Raw genomic sequence first — 25,707 nt, forward strand, 5'->3', positions numbered from 1 at the left:
GAACACAGGCATTCACGCGGTGTTCCTGTATGGTGGGCTTAAAATGGGCACTGCGTGGGCAGCCCATGTAGTGGGGTGTAGGTGGGCTGGATGTGGGCAACCCATTATTTATTTTTTCACTGTCCAATGTGTATGATATTACAAGAAACAAGAACTCGCTGTTTAGTCTCATGCCTCCAAAATACACTTCGACGACGTGAGGAAGTCGCATAGTTGATGTTTGTGAGACCAGCTACGGCTGATATTGGATAGCCAATGTTGTGATTGTGTCGTATGATTGTGTCGCCTGAGCCCGCCCCTGCGCGGGCGACCCGCCGGCGGAGCTCGGCCCACCGGACGGGGCCTGGGGCCGCCTCTGCACCGCCCGGGGCGGTGACCGGCCGACGGGCCGGTCGGCTGTCGGGGCTGCGGCGTCTGGGCGGGCCAGTTGGCGTTCAGACTCTGAGTGGTGTGCGTGTCCAATAAAGCCTTATTAAGCCACGGGAAGGTCGGCCTTGGGAAGACCAAGCTGTTCCGGGTGATCTTCCGTGAGTACCTTACAGTTTGGTGGTCACACCAATCTGTTCGACCATGGGAATGGGTCATTCAAATAAGTAATTTGTCAATTAGAAAAGCATAATAAAGGTTCCATGCGTGACATCAGTCACAAATGGTTTGACACCAGCGTTGATATTCGATTTAATGAGTAAACATCGCGCTCCTCGTTCCGCACCGTCTGTATCAAAACTAGCCAAAGTCGGTCTCTGGTCCTCCGTTTGAAGTGGCTGCGAAAATTACGGGAAACATTTAATGTTTGTTTCGAATATTAGTTAAAGGGACAATGTCATGTTGAAATTTGATATTTCGTAGGCCCCACCTTTCTGTTCAAGGAGCTGAAGACCGATTCTCGAAGTTCGACACCGTTCTCCCGCTATCGCCCCTCAATGTACGAAATGTGTGCACGCTTTGAATCGCATCAATATCCTCAATGTTTCAATGTGTCGCATCAATAATCGCAATAATCGCATCAATATCCTCAATGTTTCAATGTGTGCGCCGTTTCGAATTGGCCTCCAATAACAAAACTTTCCTGGATCTTTTCTTTAAACTTTATAAAGTCAACACATTTTTCCCACATTATCCTCAACGTTCACTTCCATTAAATACTCGGTAGGTATTTCCCAGGACTTTTCACTTCGCAAAAAAGTTAACAAGTTGATAGTGACGGTTCGTTCAAAAAGCTCTTGCAAAATGTTTCCCCGATTTTGGTCCTCAAACTATCCATTTTTGATTCATGGAAATTCAGCAACGGTAGTAAAATAAGGAGGCTCCCTGGCTTCCAATTTTTTTTTTATAATGACTGTCCATTTAACGCTTATCAGATAATGTGCTTACATTGTGGCTTTCTTAGTGTGCCCATGGGTGGAGAATGTTTGAAAAAGTTACCCCGGCCGGCGACCGATAGTCGCGGGAAGACGATATACTCACGTTGTTCTCAACGGTCATCATCAAACCCCTATTCTGACGAATGGAATAGGATGCTGTGTTTGCTCAAGGATGAGCGTTGTATCCGACACCGTATTATTCATAACATTTTTGGAATGATCGAAAAGGCAATTTCCTTTTAAATTATTGTTTCTTTTTACTTAAACTTCCAATTTCACACCGAACCCAAACCAAACCATATGCCATTTTGAGTACCTAAATGTTGCGTTTTCAGCTTTTTATTGTGTCTCAAAATAGCTACGAAAAGACAACTCACCATAGTAGAAGCTTTACAGAGAAATTGACAGATCGAACCAAGCAAAGCACTAAAATAGGTCACTGACATCCACGGGCGTAGCCTTTTTCAATGTTGGACGGCTCTTATAATACAAACAAGGAGTCGATCCAGGAATATCGACCGGTCCCGGTCTCGTAGCTCAGTTGCTAGAGCGTTGGATTCCGCGTGGCGAGAGCACGCGGCCCGGTTACAACAGTCCGAGTTCGAAGCATGATGGCCGCTCGGTGTTTATGAGCACCCTGACGGGTACGCTCATAAACGGGTGTGGTTGCGGTTGGTGGCAGGTCAGTTGAAGGCAATGAGGTCAAACAGTAGTTTTGAAAAAGTGCGCCGAAGGCGCGCCAAAATTTCGAAACTGAACAGGATGTGAGAGCAATCTTGGCATTGGCGACCACACGCGGGTCTTCGGGTTGGAGATTATGGCAAGTTAAGTAAATGGTAAATACCTACCTGATTTGCAATATTACGCCCATGGAAGTCAACATTCGAAGAGCGTGAGTTTTCTTTTCTCGTATGGAGACAGCTTTTAGGATTTACAAGAGTAGAAAAGTTACCCCGGCCGCGCCGGGGTAGGCTGAAAGTTACCCCGGCCACGGCCGGGGTGGCCGGGGCAGGTTCTCCACCCATGAGTGTGCCCTATTTATTTCACAGACGCTGTCAACCTGAACCCGACGGTGACCTGCCAAGAAAAGGATCTCGAAAAGGCCGTCGGCAAGTGGCTGACAAACTGCCGCGACCGTGACGGCCAGCGATCAGACCGGGGGCGAGGCCGTCCGCCCGCCCAGTGACTGTGTCTCGATGAGCGCAGAAAGAAATACAGGACTGTGCCTGATGTATGTTGTTTTTATGGGAATAAAGTGCTGGAAGGAAGCATATTTCGTCTCGCATGACATCGCACATTGACGGACAGTGCGAGAGCACCGCTGAACGTCAGGCTGGGAGGGACACTTTCAAATGGGAGCGTAACGTGGATTGGGTTTACATAGATTCAGGTGGGTGGCGTATATGGGGCCGGGTGGGGCAGGCATTGTAGGACAGGGCGGGTGCTGAGTGGCGAGTGGGTCCCATGTGGGGCCAGTGTGGGGTAGCCCATGCGGGTGGCGAATGGGTCCCATGTGGGTGGCAAATGGGTCCCATGTGGGTGGCAAATGGGTCCCATGTGGACTCCCAGGTGGGTGGCAAATGGGTCCCATATGGGGTCAGTGTGGGCTGGCCCATATGGGTCCCATGTGGGCGCCGCATGGGTCCCATATGGGGCCTACGTGGGCTGGCCCATATGGGTCCCACGTGTCACCCACTGCCATTCCCATGTGGGGCCCACATGAGTGGCCCACGCGGGACCCATATGTAAGAGGTGGGGGGCCCATGTGGGCCCCATATGGGAACCATGTGGGCATGTTTGCTGGGATGTGACCTCCCAAGGTCACCGAGGTCACCTGAGGTCACCATATTCGAAACGGCTGATGAAATCGCATACGCTGATTCGACTGGTGGTGTTTTCGTCACGATCGGCCCAGTAGTTCCTGAGTTATAGAATGGCTGCAATAGGCCACATTGGTCACGTGACCTCCCAAGGTCACCGAGGTCACCTGAGGTCACCATATTCGAAACGGCTGATGAAATCGCATACGCTGAATCGACTGGTGGTGTTTTCGTCACGATCGGCCCAGTAGTTCCTGAGTTATAGAATGGCTGCCATAGGCCGCATTGGTCATGTGACCTCCCAAGGTCACCGAGGTCACCTTAGGTCACCATATTCGAAACGACTGATGAAATCGCATACGCTGATTCGACTGGTGGTGTTTTCGTCACGATCGGCCCAGTAGTTCCTGAGTTATAGAATGGCTGCAATAGGCCACATTGGTCATGTGACCTCCCAAGGTCACCGAGGTCACCTGAGGTCACCATATTCGAAACGGCTGATGAAATCGCATACGCTGAATCGACTGGTGGTGTTTTCGTCACGATCGGCCCAGTAGTTCCTGAGTTATAGAATGGCTGCCATAGGCCACAACGGTCATGTGACCTCCCAAGGTCACCGAGGTCACCTGAGGTCACCATATTCGAAACGGCTGATGAAATCGCATACGCTGATTCGACTGGTGGTGTTTTCGTCACGATCGGCCCAGTAGTTCCTGAGTTATAGAATGGCTGCAATAGGCGAAAACGTAAAGTTGACCTTTTGAGGTCACCGAGGTCACTTGAGGTCACCATATTCGAAACGGCTGATGAAATTGCATACGCTGATTCGACTGGTGGTGTTTTCGTCGCGATCGGCCCAGTAGTTCCTGAGTTATAGAATGGCTGCAATAGGCGTCAATGCCGAGTTGACCTCTTGAGGTCACCGAGGTCACCTGGGGTCACGAGCTTCGAAACGGCTGATAAAATCGTACCTCCTGATTCGAATGGTGTTTCGTTCGTTCCGATCGGTCCAGTAGTTCCTGAGTTATAGAATGGCTGCAAGGGTGGCGGTCGAATAGTGTTGTCCAAACGAATGTAGGTATACAATGGTATCCTGCTTTTGCGGATACCATTGTATAGCCTTGCAAATGCTTGCAATAGCCGCCAATAATAAATAACGACGGGCAATGCTGCGCTGCGATTGCCGACAAGTGGCTATTACCAAGCTATTACACAGCACAGGTTCACGAAAGTATTTCAGTGAAGGTATTCGTTTTCACTAGTTTAAACATATATACAAAGCTATGTAATTGCCGAAACATAACAAGAAGGCTACCAATGCCAATAGTTAAAGGTACAAAGTAAATTTTGCCGGCAATGCGTGCCCTTTCCGATGCAAATATAAAATACTAGCGGTAAGTCTTTTCTGTATGTATCGTGCTCGCCATGTATGTCGCTTTGCGCCTTTTCGATGGCGCCAAAAATAAAAACACGGATTACACGTGGGAGAATGAGTGGGAATTCAATTGTTTTCTCTACTTAGTATTTATGGTTACTGTCGTTAGCATAAGTTGAATTGAAAATCGTGTGTATTTGGGATTCTGACTGCCGCGCATTCAAGGTAAGTGGAAGTAGGGAACAGGAAGGGATGTCAATGTATATGTCTCGCGGGTTTTAGCGGTTTTGCACCTAGATAATTTTAGTGCAATTAATTTTAGTGCACTTCAGGCTATATCTTCGTCGTCTTAAGCTTTTAAGTGCTGAAGATGCGATCGACTTGTTGGTTCACAAGCCGGCCATGATCGTGTAAAATGGCTCCATTGTAGATCGATTAGTTTCTGAGATATAACCGGAAATGTAAAAGTGCAAAACCTACCGCTCAATCTCGCGAGAGCCGTACCTGGCTGGTGTGAATCTTAAATTTTGCAATTTGCTGTTGATTTCAATTTTTAAGGCACTGAATTTAAATGGGTGAAGAATAGTGGGGATCGCAATTCACATGCATATATATTGGACAGATTTGATACATGGTTATATTTAAATAACATTTTTCTGTTCCAGCATCAGCTATGGAGGTTCCAGAGGAAGTCCATCATGTCCAGAGGATACTCTCTTCAATGCAGAAGACTCTGGAATGCAGGATATGGTCAGTCGTCCATTGTTATCAGCAGTGACACATTCACTCGTGACTCAGTCTTTATCTTTGTGATGTGTATGTTTTTAATTGAAATTTGGAGACCATGTTTGGCTGGAATCGCGATTTGGCGCATGTGGGCATTATCCATCATCCATGCATTTCTCGTTTTTTTTGTGGTTGTAAACATTTAAAAATGTGAAATGATGTTGGTCCCATGCGTTAGCAAGGGTGCCAAGGTCACGTGAAGGTCAGGTCAAGGTCATTGGCCTTTGATGACCTTTTCCCACTTTTTTGAGTTTTCCATGTTTTACATGTTATTTTATTACTCGGCCTCAGATTAAGCACCCGTTTGAACATTTACAAAATAGTTTTAGTGCTTTCGTAACAAGCTACGAACCTGTTAGTCGTTAACCCGCGCGGGGCTGGGGTCTCCAGCCGAACGCGCGGGGCTGGGGGGGGGGAAATTTTACCCCCTTGTCATCTCCCGAACTAATGGTCCGATTTGGAAAATTCAAACGCCAATCGAAAGCTCTCATCACGAACAACTAAAAACATGTACTTAATTTAAAGTTTGAGGTCAAGGTCAAGGTAAGGTCAAGGGTACAAATTGCAAGTTTCTACAGTATCGGCCTTGCACCGTAGTTGCCGAAGAATGGAGTCATGGACTGAGAATGATCGCCCAAAACGTGTTCTTAGGCTACCAAGACAATATCCGTCGCATACAATATCATTCAGAGGTCAAGGTCAGGGTCAGGTCAGGTCAGGTCACCAAAAAACAAAATATAGAAAAGGGCATGTGCGACACATGTTTTATGGGTCGTGTTACTCATAGAATTCAATAGGCACACTCAATAAGTGATATGGACCACCTCTGGATGAATTTCAGGTCGAGGTCAGGTCAAGGTCAGGTCAAGTGAGGTCAAATTTTGAAGTTGGTTGTTAAGGCCTAAAAAGGTGGCTATCTGATGCAGTTTTTCACGGCGAATCGAATGGTGCTATTTTTGTTTCCGTACGAGTTCTAGAACTTTCAAAAAAGTCATTTTTCAAAAAATTTGTGTGTCGTGACGTCATAAAATTTTGAATAACTCACATTTTTGAACCGATTCTTCTAAGATTTGGTATGTAGGTGCACACAGACCACTTCTCTGACATATATTCCGATTTTTTTCGATAGGCTCAAAATTTTGGATTTTATAATCATTTTCCCAAAAAAGTCAGTTTTTTTAGAAAAAAATTTAGGCCAAAATCCTAAATTTTCAAAAAACCGAGATAGCCATTTGATAGACAAAGTAGAATTACGTATAGCCTTTTTGTTACGTCTTGATTCCTTTAAAAATGAAGATGTTAGCGGCGTTTGAAATTTTGCCGTTTTTGAGGCGAAAATGGCGAACATGACGTCACTAAAACGTCAATTTCTCAAATATTTTCCGACGGATTTCGCTCAAATTTTCAGGGAACGTGTCAAATTAATGTAAGAAAGGGTACTGAAAGTTTGGCGGCCCTGCGCGCCGCCGTTTTTGAGATATTGCAAAAATTCGCGAGGGGGGTAAAATTTACCCCCCCCCCCCCAGCCCCGCGCGGGTTAACTCCTGTGCTTTGAATACCTGGCACGACGACTACTGTTTGACCTGACCTGACCTGACCCGAACTGGCCTAAATGCATGAAGACATAATCTGTGATAAAAACGCGTAAAATTGGTGACCAGCGCCCCAAAAAACTCCAGAACGAACTTACTTTACAAAGTTTCAACAGGTCCCGACTTTCCCGACTTTTTGGTCATTCACCTGACCTCGAACGCCAACCAATGACCTAGGACCTTAAAGTTGGCTATCATCGGCTTCCTCTTGGCATAGGCAGCATGCTCTTTTTTTCTCGCGAAGCTCTAGCTCGATCAGGGGCGAAGGGACACTCCTCCCCCCCCCCAACGCTAGCAGCTGGCAAAATACCGATATCTACCGGCGAGGGTTGATCCTTGCCAGCTGAGAGGAAGCGGGTGCCTCCTCTGACTGGTTTTTCACAATTGGTCGGAACGTGCCGGCATAAGAGAGCTGAAAGTTACCATACCGGATGTTTGATTCAATACTCTTTTGATTTGACTGATTTGAGGATCTTTTGACACCAACTGCATATTCAGGTCAAGTCAGGTCACTGACTTGTTCTGACATAAGTGAACCTCTGCGCGATCCTAAAATGTCACAACGGCCTCAGCGCTAGAGGAACTTTCAGAGGGATATGAAACTTACAGGGCTTAGGATTATCCTGAGGACGTCTCACAACTTGTATCTCATATTTTTTCTTGGGGTCACCTTAGGTCAAGTCGGGACGTGATCTCACCATCATAAGTCAGTGGGGGAAATGGTGTTTTTTTTTTTTTTTTTTTGGCGCCGAGAATCATTTAGGACTGCCTCAAGTACATGGAAACATAATTTCACAGTTCACACGCTCTTTGCATGGCCCGATGCTCAATTTTTGTATAGTTAACCCCGCCTGACGTCGAGTATGACGCCACTTCGGTCACCGGAGTTTTTCGTCAATAGTTCACGATCAAAGTTGAGATAGCCATTCGGGAAGACACCTGGGCAGAGGAAAATCTGCCAAATCGAATGATGTGCGATATGATATTTTTCGACTTACTTCGTGGCTGTGAACTGACCTCGACTTGAGGTCAGCACCTTAAGTTACCAACGCCCTAAGCCAACAACCTAACACTCTAAGATCAACACCTTAGGTTGGCCTCACTCAAACAAAGGGTGGGGGGGGATTGAGTAGTTAGGGAAGGGAAGTGTGCGGAAATTTGGCGCCGGTTTTGAGACACATATCGTTACAAAAAGGCTTATTAACCCCTTTCGCCTATGTCTACATAATATTACTGGATGCGCTGGCGCCGCTCACGTGCCCCCCCCCCCCGCCCCGTTCCAGTCTGGACCTGTTCGATGAACCCTCACAGACCAAGTGCGGCCACACGTTCTGCACCGAGTGTCTCCACCAGCTGACCAAGAAGCCTGCGCCCTGCCCGCTCTGCAAGGAGCGGCTGACGAGGCGCAGTTTCGCCGCCGACCGCCAGGCGGCAGCACTGGCGACGGCCGTCCGCCGGTTGGTCGCAGCAGTACAGGAGGACTGTGGCTTCAATGGTAAGGAGTGAGTGAGTGAGTGAGTGAGTGAGTGAGTGAGTGAGTGAGTGAGTGAGCGAGTGAGTGAGTGAGTGAGTGAGTGAGTGAGTGAGTGAGTGAGTGAGGGAGGGAGGGAGCGATGTAACAGGGAGACAGACTTTTGATTTTTTGGCATGAGATTCCGTTTTTTTTATAAACAACTTACGTCAATGGATGTCTCCCTGTCTTGGGTCGCAATATGCTTTTAGTCCCCATTCGTTTAGCGCCAGCCAACTAACCTCCACGGCATCTGTCCATCGCCAGTGTCGCCGTCCAAGTTCCGGCCTCGCCCGAGTATCGAGGCTATCGAGACAAACCCTGCGCGTCAGACGGTGGCGCCGGAGACAAACCCTGCGCGTCAGACGGTGGCGCCGTCCGCCGACCGCTCCGCCGCCACCGAGCAGCACGGCTCAGCAGCCGCCGGTGGTAAAAAGGCAGCTGCCAAAAACGGTGAGCACTGCGCCCGGGCCGAGTCGCGCTGGGGAGTGGGGCGGTTTGTTGGTGGCCGGAGAGGCGCGTTTGGTTAGTGACCCAGCCAGCCTTCCCAAATGGGGCCCATATGGGCCCCAAGTGGGCAGCAAACTGGGGCCCATCTGGGCTGCCCACTTGGGGCCCAGATGTGTTTGTCATGGGCGTCCAACTGGGTCCCATATGGGCAGCCCAGATGGGCCCCATATGGGGCCCAGCCGGGGCACATATATGGGTCCCACATGGGCTTTCCCAGCCGGGACCCACATGGGTATAATTGAAGAATCCCACATGGGGCCCATGTGGGTTCGAAATGGGACCCATATGGGGCCCAGCCGGGGCACATATGGGTCCCACATGAGCTTTCCCAGACGGGACCCACATGGGTATAATTGAAAAATCCCACATGGGGCCCATGTGGGTTCGAAATGGGGCCCATATGGGGTCCAGCCGGGGCACATATGGGTCCCACATGGGCTTCCCCAGCCGGGACCCACATGGATATAAGCGAAAAAATCCCACATGGGGCCCATGTGGGTTCGAAATGGGACCCAAATGGGGCCCAGCCGGGGCACATATGGGTCCCACATGGGCTTTCCCAGCCGGGACCCACATGGGTATAAGCGAAAAATCCCACATGGGGCCCATGTGGGTTCGACATGGGACCCATATGGGGCCCAGCCGGGTCCCATATGGGCTTTCCCAGCCGGGACCCAAATGGGTATAAGCGAAAAATCCCACCTGGAGCCCATGTGGGTTCGAAATGGGACTCAGCTGGGACCCATACCCAGCCAACATTACATTGGCCCCACATGGGGCCCAGGTGGCCCACTTGGTGGGACCCATGTGGGCAGCCCATGTGGGGCCCACATATATTTGTCCCTGGGTAAATGGTGGGGCCCACCTGGGCTGGCCCACGTGGGCTCAAGGTGGGTACCATATGGGGCCCACCTGGGCTGGCCCACATGGGCTCAAGATGGGTACCATATGTGGCCCACCTGGGCTGGCCCACATGGGCTCAAGGTGGGTACCATATGGGGTCCACGTGGGCCAGCAGATGTGGGCCCTAGGTGGGCCCCATGCTGGCTCACACCTCCCTAGCATCTTTTGTATTAATCAATAAATATTCACCAAAGCCCATCTTAGTTCCCACCAGAACCTACAATTAGTTTCAATATGATTATAATATAATCGATGTCTGCTATTTCAATCACTCCCCCTGATCATTGCTGAACGTTCGCCACCGCAACAAAACAAACTGTCAGTGATCAATATTTATATTATCGATACACACAAAAATGCTGTTTAAACTCTCTGCTCTCTTCTGCTCATCTCTAGACTTCTTCTCTCATCTGCTACTCCGCTTAAACTCCAGCTGGTCTCCTCTCCTGGCGGCCTCCGTCGCGGTTCCTGGCACCCGTAAACCACTTTCGTGGCGCCACCTCCAGCTGGCCGTTCGGCCGTTGGTGGTATCCTGGGTAAGCCCGTTCCGCCGCAAGGCTCCTGTAAAATAAGCAACAGCAATGTAAAATGTGCAGACACATAAGCGAATTGTGTATTGCCCGTGCTGTGTTCTACCATGATTCTGTATTACCTGCATTAAAAGTAACATCATTTGATTTGACTTGAATAATTGAGAAATGAACTTTAAATATTTTTTTGCAGGAAATAATCTGATGCAGAATAAACATACAAGGTCCGATTATGATGGACACAAAGGACATTAGTGCTTTATAAGTCGGCTGCTTGGAATTCGCTAATCGGACAGTAATTGACGACACCTGAAATAACATATGAATGGGAGTGCTGCTGTTATTCTGACATCCGCTATCAGGTGTTCAACGGAGTTGGGCAATTAAATAAAGAAATAAAACCATTACTTACTGAACACGACATCAAAAAGCCGGGTACCGCCGAAAGCCCTTTTCCCGTGCCGTCCATTTACGCTTAGTCGCGTAGCGAGTGCGCTCGTCATGACGCCTGCTATCGTCCTTCGGACCGGTGTAAGCGGGGGCGCTTACACCGAGGTCGGCGACAAACAGCCACCCGGAGTATCTGTCCACTGCCACGAGGTACTTCCTGCCGGCGTGATCGGCTAAGTCGATGTGTAGTTCGAACGGCCTTTCCGCTGGCGGTCTCCTCATCATGGTCTCTTGCTGCAGAGCGGGTAGATCTCTCTGGCAGCTGGTACAGCAACGGGTGACATTTTCCACATCCCGGTAGATCCCGGGCCAGTAGACGATCTGTCTTGCGCGGGCCTTCGTCTTCTCCTTCCCCAGGTGGCTGGCGTGGAGGGCTTCTAGAACAGTCCTTCGTAATCGCTGTGGTATGACGATCCTGCAGCCGATCCGGCCTGACCGACTGGACATCTCCACCGACCGCAGTGACGCCTTCTACCTCTGGAAGGAGAGATGGGACGACTACGTCCTGATGTCACAGCTGCGACTCGACCAACTAGCGATACAGCTGGCGTCGCTGCGGGCGCGCCTCTCCGAAGAGACTCGAACGCGGTCGTGGTTGCGGCGCGGCCACGGCTACGCATTCCTGCTTCCTTTCACTTTCGTTCATCGTACTTTGTACTCACTATGGGCGGGTTCGAGCTAATACCGACCGCGCCATGTGTCGGTTCCGCCCGAATTAAGGCTTTATTGGACACGCACACCACTCAGAGTCTCAACGCCAACTGGCCCGCCCAGACGCCGCAACCCCGCCAGCCGGTCGGCCGGTCACCGCCCCGGGCGGTGCAGAGGCGGCCCCAGGCCCCGTCCGGTGGGCCGAGCTCCGCCGGCGGGTCGCCCGCGCAGGGGCGGGCTCAGGCGACACAATCATACGACACAATCACAACATTGACTGTCCAATATCAGCCGTAGCTGGTCTCACAAACATCAACTATGCGACTTCCTCACGACGTCGAAGTGTATTTTGGAGGCATGAGACTAAACAGCGAGTTCTTTTTTCTTGTAATATCATACACATTGGACAGTGAAAAAATAAATAATGGGCTGCCCACATCCAGCCCACCTACACCCCACTACATGGGCTGCCCACGCAGTGCCCATGTTAAGCCCACCATACAGGAACACCGCGTGAATGCCTGTGTTCACCAAAATTCCTGGATATGCCCTCGTACATGTGCAAGCAATCTCATTATCAAGCATTATGCCTGCCAAAAAAATATGTGGGCAGCCCATGTGGGGCCCACATGCAGCCGACATATTTGCCCATCTCTAGCCCATGGCCCACCTAGCCCACCATGCCCATCAACTGCCCATGTGGGGCCCACATGGGCATGCTGGCTGGGGTTTTTCCATTTGGGCCCCACGTGGGCCCCGGATGGGTGTGCCCAGTTTGTTGGTGCCCAGTCTGCCCACATGCTGCCCGCATCCAGCCCAGATAGGTGTCGGGTCAGTTAACAAAGTGTAGTAAAGTTTGCCCATTTGGGCCCCATGTGGGCCCCGGATGGGTGTGCCCAGTTTGTTGGTGCCCAGTCTGCCCACATGCTGCCCGCATCCAGCCCAGATAGGTGTCGGGTCAGTTAACAAAGTTTTGTAGTAAGGTTTGCCCATTTGGCCCCATGTGGGCCCCGGATGGGTGTGCCCAGCTTGTTGGTGCCCAGTCTGCCCACATGCTGCCCGCATCCAGCCCAGATAGGTGTCGGGTCAGTTAACAAAGTGTAGTAAAGTTTGCCCATTTGGGCCCCATGTGGGCCCCGGATGGGTGTGCCCAGCTTGTTGGTGCCCAGTTTGCCCACATGCTGCCCGCATCCAGCCCAGATAGGTGTCGGGTCAGTTAACAAAATTTTGTAGTAAAGGAAATGTTCATATCCCAGCAAACATGCCCACATGGTTCCCATATGGGGCCCACATGGCCCCCACCTCTTCCATATGGCCCCACATGGGAATGGCAGTGGGTGACACATGGGACCCATATGGGCAAGCCCACGTAGCCCCATATGAGACCCACGCGGCCCCCACATGGGACCCATATGGGCCAGCCTACATTGACCCCATATGGCATCATGTATGAACTTGATGTACTTGGAGTCCAAAATACACATGAACAACAGTCACCTTTTTTGCTTTTATGCTCTTGGAGTAACTTAAATGGGGCCTACATGGGTGATCCATATGGGACCCACATGGGATGCCCATCTCCAGCCCACATGCGTTTGGCCCACCTGGCCCATTTTTCCCATATGGGGCCCATATGGGTAGCCCATCTGTAGCCCATGTCCCACGTGGGCCCATCTGGCCCATGTTCACCCCATATGGGACCCACATGGGATGCCCATCTCCAGCCCACATGCGCCTTTGGCCCACCTGGCCCATTTTTATCCCATATGGGGCCCATATGGGTAGCCCATCTGCAGCCCATGTCCCACGTGAGCCCATCTGGCCCATGTTTACCCCATATGGGACCCACATGGGATATCCATCTCCAGCCCACATGCGATTGGCCCACCTGGCCCATTTTTATCCCATATGGGGCCCATATGGGTAGCCCATCTGTAGCCCATGTCCCACTGGGCCCATCTGGCCCATGTTTACCCCATATGGGATCCACATGGGATCCCCATCTCCAGCCCACATGCGTTTGGCCCACCTGGCCTATTTTTATCCCATATGGGGCCCATATGGGTAGCCCATCTGTAGCCCATGTCCCACGTGGGCCCATCTGGCCCATGTTCACCCCATATGGGACCCACATGGGACGCCCATCTCCAGCCCACATGCGTTTGGCCCACCTGGCTCATTTTTATCCCTTATGGGGCCCATATGGGTAGCCCATCTGTAGCCCATGTCCCACGTGGGCCCATCTGGGACCCACATAGGATGCCCATCTCCAGTCCACATGCGTTTGGCCCACCTGGCCCATTTTTATCCCACACGGGGCCCATATGGGTTGCCCATCTGTAGCCCATGTCCCACGTGAGCCCATCTGGCCCATGTTCACCCCATATGGGACCCACATGGGATGCCCATCTCCAGCCCACATGCGTTTGGCCCACCTGGCCCATTTTTATCCCATATGGGGCCCATATGGGTAGCCCATCTGTAGCCCATGTCCCACGTGGGCCCATCTGGCTCATGTTCACCCCATATGGGACCCACATTGGATGACCATCTCCAGCCCACATGCGTTTGGCCCACCTGGCCCATTTTTATCCCATATGGGGCCCATGTGGGTAGCCCATCTGTAGCCCATGTCCCACGTGGGCCCATCTGGCCCATGTTCACCCCATATGGGACCCATGTGGGCATGTTTGCTGGGGCTCAGCCCATATGGGACCCAGATTTAGCCCAGATAATAGCCCACATGTAGCCCATGCCCACTTAAGCCCAGATGCCCCACTTTCAGCCCATATGGGCCCCATTTGGGAAGGCTGGCTGGGGAGGGGCGCTTGGCTAGTGAGGGAGATTTGGTGACCGGATGGGAGCGTGCGTTTAGTGAGGGACGGGGTAGAAACGATCGGCGATGAAAAGTTCCGTTTGTCCGTTTTTTTTTTCGCGGTGTTCAGTTTTTGGGTAGTTAAAGGAAGTTTAACTTTTTTAGGGAAGTTTTTATGCTGCGTTGATTGCTGAATTAGACTTTTAAAAAGCGGTGGCTCTCTTTACGGTGGAGTCCGTGTTTGAATGAAATTGGGTAAGCTTCAGTCAAAGTCTGCAGCCATTAATTACATGCTATTTGGTCCCATCCTACCACCAGAAGCTTTTATCTCATCCCACGCCCTCCACCCCAGTCTTATATCATTTGATTTTTACATCCTCATTTTAACTGGCAGCTACTCTCGTCTCAGCTTCCCTCATATTCCTTACCCTCAGCTGATATCCGGCTGACTGCGTCCTACTCTGACTCTCCTGGCCTCTGGCCTCTGACCTCTCACCCCCCCCCCCCCCCCTCCGTCCGCAGTGCGCACCACGGGCCGGGGCCGCCACCGGCGCTCGCCGCCGCGGCACGTCTACTCGCGCGCGGCGGCCGTCGCAGACGACGAGCTGGACCTCCTCTCGGCCAGTCAGGTGCTCGAGTTTGACGGAGAGCGGGTGGGCGAGTCGCTGGCTCCGCCGCCGCCGCCACTGCCTGCCGACGCCGAGCGGCGGATCAGCGGCAGAACGCGCGTCAACCTTTGGATCGGCGAGGCTCGGGAGGCGGGGTTCGGGATCTCCGAGGTGGAGAGCCCGACGATCGCCAAGCTGGACAAACTCCGCGAGAAGGACGGCGGTCGGCTGGAGCGTCGCCTGATGGAGGAGAAGCGCCGACTGGGGGTGGCCCCCCTGGACGACGCGGAGGGCGAGGCCGACAAGGAGAATCGACTCGATGTGAGCGGTGCCGAGGGGACCGTCGGCGGCAAGGGCGACGCTCGGAGAGTGGTGGATGAGAGTGTTGATGACGGGGACTCGGCGAGGGAACAGGGGTCAACGCCGGCGCCAGCCACCGCGAAACGCTTCTTCAAGGCGCGCGCCTCCGCCGTTGATGGCACGACGTCAGTGGAGAGGCAGACGCAGACCCAGACGGAAGGAACGGAGACAGCCGAGGAGGATCCCTACTTCTTCATCAGCAGTCAGCGCACGCCTCCCAAGAAGAAGAAAAAGAGGCAGCAGCGGACCGACAAGAAGACCAAGCCCTCCGCTGCCAAGAAGCTCACCGTGACGAAGAAGTCCCGGGCGGCGGGCGCCGGTCCCTCGGACGGACCTGCCGCCGATTTCGACGAGCTCGACGCGGAGGCGGCGGCTAGTCGCCGTCGCGCTCCGCCCCGCCGCGCGCGTCAGGCGGCCGTCCGCGCCGCCGAGTTCCTCGCGCTGCCCGGAGACACCACCCTCAGCCAGGAGAGCGCCGCCGACTCCGACTTCGAGCCTCCTGTGCCGAAAAAGACCCGGCGGGACGCGCCTCGCGCCACCACCCGTGTCGCCGCCAAACCGGCCCCGGTGACGCCGAAACTGCAGCTGGCGCGCGCTGAGCTCGGCACCGCCAGCCAGGAGGTGCGCGTCATCCAGGAGCTGTTTGATGACGCCGCGCCGCCGCCGGGTCAGGTGACGCCGCGCGGCGGCCACCGGGACACGATGACACGTGCCGAGGCGCTCAGGAAGAGCGAGGCGTCGGAGCAGGAAGAGGCGGTGACGCCCAAGTCGGTGACGTTCAGCGAGGATGTCACGGTGAAGGAGATACCGCGGGTGCGCCGGGAGGTGGCGGAGAAAGAGGGGATAGACGGCGAGGAGATGAGGGAAGTTGCGGAGGGAGAGAGGGAGACGGACCTCCCAGAACGCCCAGTTCAGACTTCACAAACGGGAGGCACCCGGCCGCCCAAACCCGGCCAGCCAGAGCCGCATATAACAAAACCAGGAACACCGAAACCACAAACAGCCCATCGGGAGGCGTCCAAGCCTCCGACATCAAACCGTCTGTCTGCTGAGAATCCTACGGCAGCAGGGGAGAACGCTGGGGTTTCAACGGCCGCTGAAGATGACTCTCTGGCCACCGACCACCCCGGCTCCTCTCAGTGTGATCTGAGCGCCGGCGAGCTGGCAGCCGCCGGCCTGCCGCCGCCGCCCGCCGCCCGCTCGCCCGGCTGGTCGCGCCTGCCGCGACTCAAGACCTCGTTCGGCCTGAAAGCGGAGCTGAACGTGAAGGGCGGCCGGCGCACGCCGACCAAGGAAGACCGCCACTCTGACGGGCCGCCGCCCATCGTCCCCTTCGACGCGGCCGACGACGCGCCGCCGTCTCCGACGAGTCGAATCGACGAGGAGGTGACTGCGTCGAGCGGCGACGACGTGGCGTCGGAGGGATTCACGGCGAGCCAGCCGAAGCGGATGGGGAAGAAGGTTCGACAGTATCGGGAGGCCGTGAAGGAACTGGAGGATGAGGTGATGGCGCTGGAGACGGAGACAGAGCGAGGAGGAGGGGGTAGGGCGGGAGAGGTGGTGCCCGAGACAGAGATGGAGATGGTAGAGGACGGACCAAACTGTCCAACTGACGCTGATATGGATCGGCAGGAGGCGTCCGGCGAGGCTGTGGAGTCGGCGGCTGGAGGGGGAGATATCTCAGACGTTGAGGACGCGGTTGAACTGGAGGGCACTCCGCCGCCTCTGCTGTCGCCTCAGGAACCCCCCTCTGCCTCTGCGCCCCGCCCCCGCTCCTCCCGGTCCTCTGCCCCCTCTGCCTCGGCCGGCGAGCGTCAGACAACCCGACTCAGCTCCCGCGGAACAGTTCCCAGCGCGGAGAGCGAGTCACTGCTCCGCGAGTCACCGCGGCGGGCTGACTCCGAGGTGCCCGCCAGTGAGTCCGTGATCCCCAACAGCGAGGCAGTACCTGTCGATCCCCCGGCCCCTGCGGACCGAACCCGCGGGCGCGGCGCGAGCGGCGAACGGCTGTCTGCCTCGGAGAAAGCACCTACGGGACACAGAAGCAGGACCTCCACAGAAGCGCACACGAGCCCTGGAACGAAGATCTCTCCGGTAGCATCAGTAGCGACCTCGGCAGATATGTTTACGAAGGCGTCATCGGTTAAGTCAGCATCTCGAGGCTTGTCTGGGGGTACATCAGGCTCCCCCACCGCGGTGTCAACCCCTACACCTTCAGCTGCGGGATCTGCGGCGCCAGCACCGGCTCCTCCAACCTCCAGGGCGGCTCCTCCCGACTCCAGGGCGGCTCCTCCACCCGGACCGCCTCCTCCGGACTCTGAGGACTACCAGGTGGATGTCGGCGTGCCGTCCGCCGGCCGGCGCCGCTCCGGCCGCGGTCAGTCCGGTCGGCTGTCCCGCTCCAGTCCGCGGGGATCAGCGGCGCACGGCGCGGACAGAGGCGCTGACGAGGACGAGCAGGTGAGGCGTGCGGCTGCTGCGGGGTTGGAGGAATGGAAAGGGTGTTGTGGCTGTTTGACTGTATCGCGATAGTGGCTTTATTGCTGAATTTTCTTTTATATCGTAATCAATAGGGGCATGTGACATAAAAAGTCGCATATCTGAAAAAGATATGTTGGAATCAAAATACTAAAATAGAATGTTACACTTGTGAAATCCCCCGTCCGTTGACCATCTCTCCCGTTTTCCCCAGGCGCCCGCTGCCCCGGCCGCCTCCCCGTCGGTCCGCCGGGCGGGGGCGGGGACGGGTCGGCGGCGGGCGGTGCGGGTCCGCCGGGCGGTGCCCAGCCGTCGGCTGCTGGTCCGCCTGCTGGCCGGCCAGCGGCGACTCACAGCGCTGGTCGGACGGCTGACCAGCGAGCTGAGCAGGGCTAGCAGCGCGCAGACCGGACCGGCAGCGGCCGCCGGCGTGCAGGCCGTGCTGGCGGCCGTGGCGCAGGCCCAGGCGGCCACCGCGGCGCTCAGGTAAGACACATCTCGTAGACAGACGTGTGGGTGAGGCGGGCGGGGAGCGCCGGACTGAATAATGAATGGGATTGGTTAATGAAAACGGCACGGAACACAGCCTTTGCTGGTAAGTTTGAGATACTTTTTGCACGGACTTACCAGTTACCATTCGTTGGAGACCTCATGATTTATTACGTTTTGTTGATCGATGTTTATTTTTTGAGCACCTGATTGTAAAGGAAGTTTCCATTTTCAACTTGCGCTTCTGCAACATTTTGTAAGACTTGGGTTCTATACCACTGGCTTTTGTCTCTGACCATCTCGCCCGTTCCCCGGCGTGTTCCAGGTCTCCGTCCGCCCGGAGGTACTCCTCTGCGCGGGCGGCCGCCGGCGGCGCCTCCCTCTCGGTCGTCACCCCGGCGTTCAGTCCGTCCCGCCGCCGGGAGTCCGCCCGTCGGACCACCCCCACTGCCACTGCTGGGGCGGCGGCCACACCGGACAGGACAGAGGCTAAGGAAGCGGCTGGTGAGCCATCCCCTCGACCTTCGACTCGAAAGAGCTCCGAGAGTCGTGCGGAGTCGAGTCAGACGGCTGAGAGTCAGTCGAAGAGTCGGAGTCGGTCTCGGAGTCAGCCGGCGGCGGACGATGAGGTTGTATCAGCGGGCTTACGCCGTTCACCGAGACGTCCCACGGCCCCCGGCGCCTCCCCCCGCACGCTGCGGACCCGGAGCAGTGCATCCTCGGCCGTGCCACCGACTGTATCCACTCCCAGTGGCGCGGGACTGGCTCTGGAGCCTTCGCGCCGGTCCGCGCGCCGCTCCCTGGCTGCTGATGTTGACGCCGAGGTTACCCCCGCTGCTGGTGGAGCTGCTGAGGATGCTGCCGGCGCTGATCACTCTTCTGAACCCCCAGCAGCCGGGGAGGATCTTGTGCCGCCGTCCCAGTCCTCCCCCTCGCCTCGCGGTGAGCTGAGCGCGCTGATGCGGCAGAACCCGGTCCCTGCTCCCGAGTCGGCTCCCTCCGTGGGTTTCCCCGCTGACAGTGAGGAGATAGGCCCGATGAGTGTCACACAGTTCGACCGCGTGGCCAGGGAGATGGCGGCGGAGGCTGCTCCGCCCCCGCCGCGGGATCTCTGTGACTTGGACACGGAGGAGGTGGATCAACTGATGGAGGAGCCTCCCGCGCCGCCGCCGAGAGAGACGACCGGTCTGGAGAGGGATGAGAGTGAGACGGCGGCGGCGCCAGCGGACCAGAGCAGCCAGGCATCGGCGCCGGGGGATGAGGCAGACACCAAGCGCCGCTCGGGCAGCGTGGGCTCGCAGAAGAGAGCCAGCTCCCCGCTGGGGTCTGCTGTGGGGAGTAAAAGGCCCCGCTCACAGCCTGTGACCCCAGCCAGCGCTGCCAAGGGCTCCAAGGAAGATCCAGAGGTGGTGTCTGATGATGACGAAGATTTGCTGTCTGAAGGAGACGGTCTGCAGGTGATTCAAGACGATGCAACTGGTACGAAGAAGCGTTCATCGACCGAAAGCAAGCTTCACACGTTACCCCATGATGCTGAACCTGAAGACGAAGCCATGGAAGATGAAGAACCCATTGAAGACGTGGCTGAAGTCGTTGCGGATCGCCGCAGTGCGGAGAGAAGCGGCAGAGAGCGGCCGGCGGGGACGCCTGGGGCGGGCGGCGGCAGCGGTTCCACCACCGACTCACCAGTTTGCCGCGCCCCGGGCCGGCGCGCCGCGCGAATCTCAGACGATGAGGCGGAGCCGGAGCCGCCCAGAGAACTCGATGAGTTTGCCAGTGACGCAGAGGACCGTGTGGAGATCGAGCGGCTGGCCGCCATGCCGGTGGACGAGTTCATTCGCGAGATCCAGGGGGAGGTCTGCGGCGCGCCGGTGGGTGAGTCCACTAGGCGCCTGTCGGAGGACGATGAAGATGGAAGACAGGATGCCCGCGGCGAGAAATCCATCACGGACAGTATGCTGCAGCAGGTGGACCTCCCCCCGGCGGACGAGTCCATCTGTGAGGTGCCGGCCGACTCCAGCCTGGCCGTGTGTGAGGACGAGTCCATTGTAGAGGGCGAGGGGAGGCAGTCTCGCCCCTCGGCCGGCCGCTCGCTGGGTGACATTGACCCGGACCTGGCGGGGGCGGCCGACCCGGCGCCGCCCGGCTCTCAGGACTCGCTGGCGGAGATTGTGGCGAGCAGTGGGGAGGTGGTGGCCTCTCCAGGCCGCGTGGCACACCTGGACACAGTGCTGGTGACGCCCGGGGGACGACGGCGCTCGGCGGCGGCTGCTCATCTCACCAACTCAGCTCACTCGGCTCAGAGCTCAGCTCACTCGGCCCAGCAGTCGCCCCGGCCAGCGCGGCGCTCCGGGCGGGTCATGAGCTCTGTCAAAATGACGACCGATACCCCGACCTCCACCACCAGTAGAACGAGAAACTCTGGCGATAAGCCAACACCGCCGAGAGCAGAGACAAACCAGACGCCGACTCGGAGTAAACCAACTCCCAGAGCTGAGTCCAAGACATCACCGAGACCCGCACCGACTCCGGAGGCTGAATTGTCCGCTAAGGACCGCTTGCCGACCACCCCTGCCCAGCCGGCCCCGGAGTCGGACCTGATCCCTAGCAGCCCGGTCGGGCTGGAGGGCTCCCCGCCGCGCCGGCGCAGCGGCCTCTCGGCCAGCTCCCCGCCGCGCCGGCGCAGCGGCCTCTCAGCTCGCTCTCCGCCGCGACCGCCGGCAGCCACCAGTCCGAGCAGCGAGGACCTGCTCGTGCCGCCCGGCTTCTTCAACGAGAGTAGCATGTGTGTGCCTGCGGCTGAGACGAGCGTGCGGGATACCAGCGGGCGGGAGAGCGACACCAGCCGGGGAGGCGCGGAGCAGGCGGAGGCTACGCGTCACGAGCCGGCGAAAACGGTGAGTGTAGTTTGGATGTCCAAACTTGTGATGGGACTATTCGAATGAAGCTTCAAAAATGTACTGACAGTGCCCCGGCCGCAGGTGCCCTCTGCATTTGAAAGGGTTGTTTTCATTACTGTGTTACCTACTTGCGTTCAAAGTTGAATGTTTCGGCTCTACCGACCACGTGGTTGTGTTGTGATTTTTATCGTGCATTTCCATAAGACAAAATCGAACTTACGAAGAATGAACCCTCCTGACATCAGTCAGTGGTGGGCTTAGGGACAGCTTAATTAATAAAGTGATATGCTGACGCATTTTTCTCATTGCCTTGCAAAGTCAACATTAACCCCGCCCCTGTCTCTCTGCAGTCTCCGTCTGCCGCTGCTCCGGGTTCTGCCGCTGGTGCTGCGGGCTCTGCTGCTCCAGACCCCTCCGGTGTCCGTCGGGCGGTGCTGCCTTCCGCCGCCTCCGCCGCCTCTGACCGTACCGGCACACCCACCACCACCGCTGCTGCCGCTGGCGGAGACGCAGCAGAGGTCTCCGAGACGGAGTCTGAGGACATGTTCTCCGCCAGCCGACCCACCGAGACAGCCGCGGCCGCCGGCAGGAAAAAGGATAGGTGGGTTAGGGGCTGGGACAGCACGGGCGGCGTGTGGCTAGCCGCGTGGGGTGTGCTGCTAAACTCTGTTTGGCCTGTGTCCCGGTTGAGTGAGTTTCCGGGACAGTGTTAACCTCTTGCTTAGAATTACTTGGATAATCGTATAACGACACAATTGCCGTATCATTGGCATTTTTACGGACTAAGATGTGTAGATCAATAAACTAATTTATATATCGCATTCCTTTTCAGTATAAACGAGTGGCGAAAGCACGAATGTCACTTAGGAAACTGTGCAGTAGTCCAGAAGGTAGCCTGTTATGTAACCCCGTTTTAACCACCGGCACCCTGCTGTCCTCAGCCCACCGCCGCCGCCTCCCCGCCCGCCACCTGTGATGGTGGCCTCGGGCCTAAAGCGGCCCGAGCAGGAGGCCGCCCAGCGGCTGGCGGCCGCGCACGGCGGTCGCTTCCTGCGCCAGTGGCAGCCCGGGGTGACGCACGTGATTGTACGCACCGGGCCGCGCCTGGAGGCCGGGCGCACGCTCAAGTTTCTGCAGGGCGTGGCGGCGCGGGCCTGGCTGGTGGCGGCAGCCTGGGTGGAGGATAGCCTCGCGGCAGGACGACTGCTACCGGAGGTGAGACATAGGGAGGGTAGCCTCACTTCTCGTTGGGACTTCTGGTTCGTAGTTTGTGTTATTTTAGATCCTGTTGCACAACGATCAGATCCTCTTGATCTTGATGAACGTTGCTCGTTGCAGTTTCTAAAACATTTCTATTCTAGGGACCAGCTCATGAGAAATGAGGGAACGAGTTATCCTGATTTGCATCTTTTTGGTGAGCCCAAACAATCCTGCAGCTTCGATCTTAGACATCCGCGTCGTTGCTCGTAATTAAGCAGAAAATAAATACTTATGCTCAATTAAAGGAAATAGTTCACTTTCACGAAATTATTTTTTTGCAATGGATTTATGATTTTTTATGTTCAAAATGATCAGCAAAGAAAATAAAACCTATTTATAACAAAAGATTATTTTCTATATTTTGATAATAAGAACTTTTCAGTTTCTGTAAGGCACAGGCGATCCAGTATGAAAAGAGCATGGGTCCCGAAAATTCTTCAGAAACTAGAGAAATGATCGCGGCCACCGGCATTTGGGCGATCTGCTGCTGCTGAATGTCCTTATTGATCAGTACGAGAATTTCTCTAGAGTTCTCGTAGATAATTTCTCTAGTTTCTGAAGAATTTTCGGTACCCATGCTCGTTTCATACTGGATGCGAATATATGCAAGGCACACATCCTCAACGCAAGACACATTTTTCGGGACGAGAAATAGAATATATTTGCCTAGGGTGATCGTTGGGCTGTAAAAGCTCCTGATTTATGCTCGTCTCAGCCCAGGCTACGGAACTGCTATTCCAGTTCAAAACCCATGTTAAAAAGTGAACTATTTCCTTTAAACAAGTAGGTATACTTTTCACCGTTACCTAGGTACCCTTTCGCTCGTTTTCACTGCCCCTCCTTCCCCTGCCCTGCGCGCCCCTTTCAGGAGGATTACGAGGCGATTGACAGCGCCACGGGCGAGCCGGGGCCGCGGCGCGCCCGCCAGACGGGCGGCGCACTGTTCGCCGACTTCACCTTTTGCTGCGTGGGGCCGTTCAGAGACGTCACGATGGAACAGCTGGAGGTGAGCCGCCCCCTGCTAGGGCTCGTTCGTGACGTCACATGCCCCCTCCAAGGGTAGTTCTGTGACGTCATTCTCGAACAGCTGGAGCTCTAGGGGCCGCCCGATCTCAGTGATCTAGCTAAAACATGTTAACTAAAATTTCCTCATTCGGTAGCGGGATTGGGTATGTAAGTGATATATTTGTTAGGACATATTCAGCAAAGCGTATTAGCAATAGAACATGGGAACTCATGCATTTCTCGGCAGTATAGCCTCCATGTACCCCTCATATAGCCTGTCTCCCTTCTCGGCCCCTGATCGAACCCCCTCCCTCCCCGTCTAATGCACCCCTATCAGTCGCTAACCGGACCCCTCTAACTCTCCCTCCCCTCCCTCAGTCTCTGACCGGACCCCTCTGACTCCCCCTCTCTCCCCCTCAGTCTCTGATTGGTCAGTCTGGCGGCGCGGTGGCCTCCTCGCCGGCGGCGCTGGCCTCGGCGCCGGGTCGGGTGCGGCTGATAGTCGCTCAGGAGGAGTGCGACCACGACTTCTCCGGCTGGCGGCGACGGCACGGCCTGCCCAGCGTCTCCTACGAGTGGCTAATCGACTGTGTGGCCACCCAGCGCCTCTGGAGCCTGCTGGATAACACCCTGTGCGGCGCCAGTGAGGCAGAGCTGAGACAGGCCGGCGTGCCGCCCGAACTGTGCCTCGCTGAGACACAGGAGACAGAGTACTTTGACTCAATGGGACTGTAGAGGTGGGCAAGGTGTGTGTGTAGCCGGTATTTTGACTCGATGGGACTGTAGAGATGGGCAAGGTGTGGAGTGAGTACTTTGACTCAATGGGTCTTAGAGGTGGGCAAGGACTTGTGGGGAGTAAGTATTCTGATTCGATGAAGCTGTGACAGGGGGACAGGCTGTATGTTGATCAAGTACTTTGCCATTGGGATGTGAAAAGCGTGTTTCAGACGCACAGATAAAATGCTTCGAGTTGATTGAAGATAAAGTAGTTGGTCGTTCAACCACACAAAATAAAAACTTTGACTTTGTATCTAGCCGTGCCACCTTTTTATCAGTGCCTGCATGCATGCGAAGTAAAAGTCATTCCAGTAATTAACCAAGTAACATAAGCTGCCTACTTTGTCGCGAGACAATGTGTGCGTAGTGGAGCATTGACTCGTGCGAGGCTGTGTCATGACTCATGTCCACGTGCCTTATCAGATCTGTTGGCTCACACCCTCAGAAGGGGACTGAAGAAGGCACATAGCGCCCAGTCAGTGGACAATCAGGCTGCTGCCTTGTAAAGTAATCTTCGCTGCCTTTGCCAGACGCTGTCTTCCCTGATGCGTAATGTAGCGTGTAGGTCGCTGTCGCAACTCGAAGTGTATCGCTCGCTAAGAGGGCATATTTCGGAGAACACCTGGGTGAAGAAATGAATCGCCTCTCAGTAATAGAAGAGCTAAGCGAGCTAAACCTCGCACTGTAGTTAACCCGGGTGAAGAAGTGAATCACCTAAGAAGATGAGACGCTCTTGTAGATGATAACGCGCTCTCGGCGTGCTGAAGTCTGTTTTTCTTCCCTTATGTAACTATTATAGTGCTGTGGAGCGCGGGAGCTCTAATAGTATTTTGTTGATGCACGAGATTTGTAGATCGTTGGCTAACGACGATACTGAACAGTGAACATAGCCGTTGGTTAACAATCGCTCTGTGAATGAACGGGTCGTGTGTATGAACAGGGTGTTTGATGTAGCATCTCTTCCTAGACTGCGCTGTGACAGTCGAAGGCAGCGGGTCTTCGCCACCATTTCGAACTGCTTCGGGCTGTTATGTAAGAAACGTATCGCTCACGTGCCATGCTACGTGCCTTCTCTACCCTGTCTTGATTAGTCTTTGTTGATCGGATGATTGTGCCTCTGAAATATACGCTAGTGTGTTTTGAGGACCGCTGTTTTTAGGATGCCGCTGTTGATAATGGTAAGGACGAGTGCACTAGCCGACGAGCCATTTTGAAGACGTCTGTGCCATTTCAGGCTGTTGCCTGTCATATAAAGTTCTAAAACTACTACCTTTGGTCCTAAATGGTGGGCCGGTGGCTTAGTTAGAATCAACATCGAGTATGTCCGCTTCAGTGATGGGCTAGGCGGGTAAAATTGCGGTACAGCCTAATTCGACTTGCGATATCACAAGACCCAGCAGCCCAGCGTGCTGACAGTTGGTGGGCCACGTGCAAAGCTGAACACTGCCAGACCGGACAGGATTCACATATGACTGTGTGCTGAGGAGGATCGGAGTAATAATTTAGTCCATAGATCCGTTGTGG

General features: G+C 55.0%; 2 protein-coding genes and 1 long non-coding RNA gene across 3 annotated transcripts; all 3 read left to right on the forward strand.

Moving 5' to 3' along the window:
- Window positions 1–389: 389 nt before the first annotated feature.
- LOC122374331 lies at window positions 390–2,595 on the forward strand. The gene is made up of 2 exons (XR_006255198.1): window positions 390–527; window positions 2,414–2,595. It is a non-coding gene; the product is annotated as an uncharacterized LOC122374331 (long non-coding RNA).
- Window positions 2,596–4,625: 2,030 nt separating this feature from the next.
- LOC122374329 (actin cytoskeleton-regulatory complex protein pan1-like) lies at window positions 4,626–19,192 on the forward strand. Its single transcript, XM_043353019.1, has 9 exons — window positions 4,626–4,784; window positions 5,225–5,309; window positions 8,221–8,432; window positions 8,715–8,900; window positions 14,904–17,189; window positions 17,493–17,734; window positions 17,967–18,238; window positions 18,567–18,745; window positions 18,993–19,192. The coding sequence occupies exons 2-9, from the start codon at window positions 5,233–5,235 to the stop codon at window positions 19,190–19,192; spliced, it is 3,654 nt and encodes a 1,217-aa protein (XP_043208954.1). The 5' UTR covers window positions 4,626–4,784; window positions 5,225–5,232.
- LOC122374332 (flocculation protein FLO11-like) lies at window positions 18,575–25,327 on the forward strand. The gene is made up of 6 exons (XM_043353021.1): window positions 18,575–21,138; window positions 21,492–21,742; window positions 22,083–22,356; window positions 23,270–23,407; window positions 23,827–24,154; window positions 24,204–25,327. Exons 1-5 carry the CDS (start codon window positions 19,201–19,203, stop codon window positions 24,139–24,141), a joined length of 2,916 nt encoding a protein of 971 aa, XP_043208956.1. The 5' UTR covers window positions 18,575–19,200; the 3' UTR covers window positions 24,142–24,154; window positions 24,204–25,327.
- The last annotated feature ends 380 nt before the right edge of the window (window positions 25,328–25,707 follow it).

This window comes from Amphibalanus amphitrite, unplaced genomic scaffold (assembly GCF_019059575.1).
Source record: "Amphibalanus amphitrite isolate SeventyFive unplaced genomic scaffold, NRLGWU_Aamphi_draft 001640F_arrow, whole genome shotgun sequence".
Lineage (NCBI taxonomy): Eukaryota > Metazoa > Arthropoda > Thecostraca > Balanomorpha > Balanidae > Amphibalanus > Amphibalanus amphitrite.

Excerpts from the sequence above, each read along its gene's own strand:
- LOC122374329 (XM_043353019.1), top strand. The coding sequence starts at position 5,233 with ATGGAGGTTCCAGAGGAAGTCCATCATGTCCAGAGGATACTCTCTTCA. Across the intron at positions 8,433-8,714 it reads GGAGGACTGTGGCTTCAATG|TGTCGCCGTCCAAGTTCCGG; the intron begins GTAAGGAGTGAG and ends GTCCATCGCCAG. Across the intron at positions 17,735-17,966 it reads GCGCTGACGAGGACGAGCAG|GCGCCCGCTGCCCCGGCCGC; the intron begins GTGAGGCGTGCG and ends CGTTTTCCCCAG.
- LOC122374332 (XM_043353021.1), top strand. The coding sequence starts at position 19,201 with ATGCGGCAGAACCCGGTCCCTGCTCCCGAGTCGGCTCCCTCCGTGGGT. Across the intron at positions 21,139-21,491 it reads GTCACGAGCCGGCGAAAACG|TCTCCGTCTGCCGCTGCTCC; the intron begins GTGAGTGTAGTT and ends GTCTCTCTGCAG. Across the intron at positions 23,408-23,826 it reads TCACGATGGAACAGCTGGAG|TCTCTGATTGGTCAGTCTGG; the intron begins GTGAGCCGCCCC and ends TCTCCCCCTCAG.